The sequence below is a fragment of the Enhydra lutris genome, unplaced genomic scaffold, assembly GCF_002288905.1.
Source record: "Enhydra lutris kenyoni isolate GAN:26980312 unplaced genomic scaffold, ASM228890v2 scaffoldscaffold1, whole genome shotgun sequence".
Taxonomy (NCBI): domain Eukaryota; kingdom Metazoa; phylum Chordata; class Mammalia; order Carnivora; family Mustelidae; genus Enhydra; species Enhydra lutris.
Genome location: NW_019154085.1, coordinates 40490007 through 40494566, shown reverse-complemented (window position 1 = coordinate 40494566; position 4560 = coordinate 40490007). Strand labels below are relative to the sequence as shown.

Sequence of the window (4560 nt, the reverse complement as noted above, 5' to 3'; positions counted from 1 at the left end):
TCCAACACGCTTAGAAGCGACTCCATCAGGCCCATCATGCTTGCAGAGACCCCACACCAGGGGGAGCAGCCTCCATCCTGTGGCAGCTCATCCTGGAGATGCTGTCTCCTTGAGTCTTCCTTTCTTTTTGCCTCCTTACTGTGTCAAAAATTCTACACTATCGTTCAAATGACTCTCATGTGTTGTGTCTTCTATTTGGACCACAACTGACAGACACAGACAGTTTCTGTCTATTGAAACGGAGGGTCAGGTCTGCACTGTTTTGGATCACCAACTCAGGCTTTGCGTTGTCTCCTCTCTCCCTTGGTATTTCACACGGGCACTTGGGGATTTCTTCAAATTCTGATCCTTCGGATTTCCTGCCATTCCAATAGTCCTCACCCCATGTTGAGAATGGAAATAAACAGCATTTTGATATTAAAACTTTTATCAAAAACATTTAAATGGAAGTTTGGCAATGATTAATAGCAATTTGAGAATATTTTTATAACACATTTACGTCAATGACCCCACATTGTCTGGACTATCCCACAGGTTTTGTTCTGGAAAGGATTTAAAAGCCCTGTGCGCGGAAGGCAGACGGAGCAGCCCCAACTGCCAGGAGCCCCACGTCCCTGTAGTAAAGAGTCCACAGCCTGGGTTCTTGCGGATATTTTCCATTTATTACTGCAGTAGACAATTGCTCTGAAAGTGCAACACTAAATCACTTTGTCACAGCCTCTGCTCCTCTGCTGGCAAATTCTTGGAAGTTCATTCTTGGAGCATCGTGGACCACAAGCTTCTCTCGAGGTGGGAAATTATTGCCACTGCCAATGTCACAGGAAAAAAACCTCACACACATGACTAGAAGAACAAAACGAGAAGAGCACTGGAGAGGAGGAGCAGCCAATTTCAAATGGAAAACCCAGCAGAGGGGTCATGGGGAAACAGCCCACTTGCGCAAAGTGAAAGACTCCCAGCCTCCTGGCAGCAACCTACACATTTGTGAGGCTGGCCCAGGGGTGCCTGTCATCCCTCTGTCCCCAGAAGAGGTGACACCAATACCAGTGCTATGCCACACCTCAGTGTAGCCGAGGTCCACGGAGTCAAATAGAAATGGAAGGACCTCTCAGGCTAGTCTGGAAAATGGGTGGTTTGGCTAAATGGACTCTTCGACCTCCCACTTAGAGCTGCTGGGCGGAGTATCTGGGAGAGCTTGCAGGGTAAGACACTGCCTCAGAGAAATAACTCTTGTTCTAACCAGCACAGGGTCAGCATCTATTGGTGATAAAAAAAAATTACTTTCAAATAGTGCAATGACAAGGAGGAAGGGAAACATGAGCAGCTCTAGAAAACGCAAGAGATTAAAAAATCTGAATGAGACCAAAGAAAGCGCAAAAATATGAATGTGGACCATACACCTAAGCACTCAGCCTGACGGACCCCTCCCTCACGAACACATTATACACATCCGCACCCGCTCGCGCACACACGATCGTCAGGCAGATGCCCCAAGAAGGGCAAATCCAAACATCTGCTCTCTTTGGAATTCTCATGGCAAATCTGAGTGTAGGCAAAAGTGAAGCCCTTCCTAGGGTAGAGACAAATACTCAGGATGCTCCCCATTTGAGCCAGTGTTGCTCCTCTATTTGCCTGAGCCCTTCACAATTGCCTGGGCACTACAATTCATTCTTCATACTCCTGGAGTTTAAATCACTGCTAGATCTTCTTCTCTGATCTAACTTCACCTGTAATGGAAGCACCTCCTTTTGGCTCCTGGACTCCCGTTCTTTCGGGGAAAAAGCATCCCAAGAAAGTGGTAATTAGAAGGTGTTCAGGAGTTGGAAAGTAGGAAGAGAGTAATATAAATACAATAAAGAAATGCCTGTTACTCTCATAGGATTTCTCTGAGACCAGGTGGCTAAAGGCCTGGCCTTCAAGGAAAGGTTTTAGGAGAGGCCTTAATTTAAGGTACTGCGATCTCTGCTCACAAGAGCCAAGTAAGACAGTGCTCCTTGGAGGTTGCTGTAGGACTCGTACTCCGTACTTATTTCAATCCTAGGTGCTCTTTTGACCTCTCTGACTTCAGTCCTTTTGGAGTCAGGTGACCCGGCTTCTCTGATGCATGACCACTCATTTCTAAAGCATGTTTGCCGTGGCCCACAAGAGGTTTCTCTCCAGGTATCGTGGAACAGCACACATTAGCGCATCTACCAGGTGGTAAGGACTGAAAGCAGGTTTCCTCAGACAGGCACAGCTGTGCAAAGAAAGCCACCCATCACAGTCACCTTTTCGTCAGATGCCCCAGTTTCAGGATCATAGAATTTACCACATTAAGTGTTAACACTGGGTGACAACCAAGCTTTTGCTTCCCTTCCTCAATGAGGGTCACGCAAAAACCCACCAGAAACAGGCGGGACACACATCCCTGCTCCTCTGGTTTCAGACACTGCCCTCAGCTCCAAATCCTGCACTTGGAACCGCTATTATAATAACCTAGCTCCTAAGCACACTGGATTCTGCTCCAGTTTAACTTACCAAGGCATACCTTCTGAGCCGCCTCAGTGAAACCAGTGTGGCTCACTGGATTAAAATTCTAAGTGCAGCAGTGCCTAAGAAGAAAGAGTCCCATAGGAGGGAGGACTGGAGGGCATAAGGCAGGAGACTATACAAAATCAGTAACACATTTTCAAAAAATGGTGGGCTTGGGGGAAGAGGGGAGAGAAATAAACAAAATGTCCCAATAATTTAATGGCAGAGCTAGAAGAGAGCATTTATAGCTATTCCGGGACTCTCCAACAAAAAGCTTTTCCTGGATGCACAGACATTCATAATACTGATAACTCTCAGTCGACAGCTCTGGCTTGTACACGTGGTCACGATGCCCTTCGTACAGCAAAGGAGAGCACAAAAGAACGCCCGACAGGCATCTGGACAGCACACAGCAAAACGAAAGGCTGAACTCCCCCCCCCACAGAACCCCATTTAAAAAAAGTTTGTCTATTACAAAGTCACGTTTTCTGTTTTTCCGCTTTATAAAGTCAGCGATGCTGGAGGGTGTCTAGCGGAATCCGTCCTCCAGGAATGAGTGCAAAAGGGGAGCGCATGGCTCAGGGACGTCCCTTCAGTGAGCAGATGGAAGGACCAGCTGGAGACCTCCCATCCATTTTGGACAAACACACACATACAGAAAAGGATTATTGCCAGCTTGTGTACTTTCACAATGTGATTTTTGTATTTCGAAAGCTTGAATTGTCCCTGAAAGAAAAAAATGGGAGAAAACAAATCATTCAATACACAGATCTTCAATAGGCAACAACACACACATGGGGCAGGGGAAGGGGTGGAGACCTGAACTCGGCTGCTCTAGGGCCCTCACGACACACCCCGAGAACTTCCCTTCCTTACTAACCTAATGCCAACATAGCAAACCACCTCCCAAGTCCCTTCACACACTTCAACTTGACTATTTTCAACAGCCAAAGATTAGAAACAACCCAAATACTTAGCAAAAGGGCACTGGTTAAATATGAATATTATGGCACATTCCTTCACTGAGACACTTGTGCTGCTTAAAAAAACAAGCCAAGGAAGCTCACTACTGATATGGGAAACTCTCTAGAGAAACTGAGCAGGTATGGAATAGCGTATGCACATAGTACACCACCTTTTGTGTAAGTGGGGTTGGGGAAATAAGGTCACAGTTCATATTGTTCGTATGGACATAAAGTCTATAAGGCCACACAAGAAACCAACAACAATGGTTACGTGGGGCAGTGGAGGGAGGGGGTTACAGCAGAAACTGAGCAGATGCAGTCAGAGTGGGGAGGAAACCCCTTTCTCTCAAACACATATGCACACATACTTAAAAAAATAATCAAACGATGTGACTGTATTATGTATTCAAAAAATCAACCTACCTAGCAACCAAAAACTCTGTGCAAAACTTACAGTTCCTCATAAAAGGATATTCCACAAGGTGAAATACTCATAGCCTTGACTTTAGACACTTAGCTATAACTCTTAAAAGAGACGCATGTGTATACATAACCCATGGTAAGTCATGTTCTCTTAGCTGCTTTCCATTGGATGTGGACAGGCTTGGCCACCCCCCAGAAACCTTTCCTGTTCCCCAATAGAAGTCCAACATCTCAGCAGTTCACATGCCACCAGAATCCCACCATCTTAGGGCTGGAAAGGGCTTTAAAGGTCACCTCATCTGTTGCTCTAGCCCAGAGCTTCAGACTTTAAAGTATCTGAAATTCTAGAACAGAACAGAATTTCTCATTAATCTGATTTTTGAGTCATTATTTCCCTTTATTTTTAGTGGAATGTTCTAGAAGCTTTAGTTTTAAAGGACCCATCTTAAAATTGCTACGATTTATTGGGCATATGGCTACTGGTACAGTGTATACATATGAAAGAACATGCTCAGCCCAGACAAAGAGCAGCCTGCACTTAGCGTAACAGATGCTGCCAGTAAAGAACAGCTCTCACTACACAAGGAGAATGACTGCGCATGAGAACAGCTCTCACTACACAAGGAGAATGACTGCGCATGAGAACAGCTCTCACTACACA

The 4560-nt window shown here is 45.5% G+C and overlaps 1 protein-coding gene across 2 annotated transcripts in view; it reads right to left on the bottom strand.

Annotated features, from left to right (window-relative positions):
- Nucleotides 1–646: 646 nt before the first annotated feature.
- The window catches only part of LOC111150366 (eukaryotic translation initiation factor 4E family member 2), a 30833-nt gene continuing 26919 nt past the window's right edge, over nucleotides 647–4560 (bottom strand). For both annotated transcript variants that reach the window (XM_022508044.1, XM_022508110.1), the window contains one exon: nucleotides 647–3237. Coding sequence is in view for 1 of the 2 variants with exons in the window: in XM_022508110.1 (XP_022363818.1) it covers nucleotides 3198–3237 (40 nt within the window). In the remaining variant the exon portion in view is untranslated. The remainder of the gene's footprint in view (nucleotides 3238–4560) is intronic.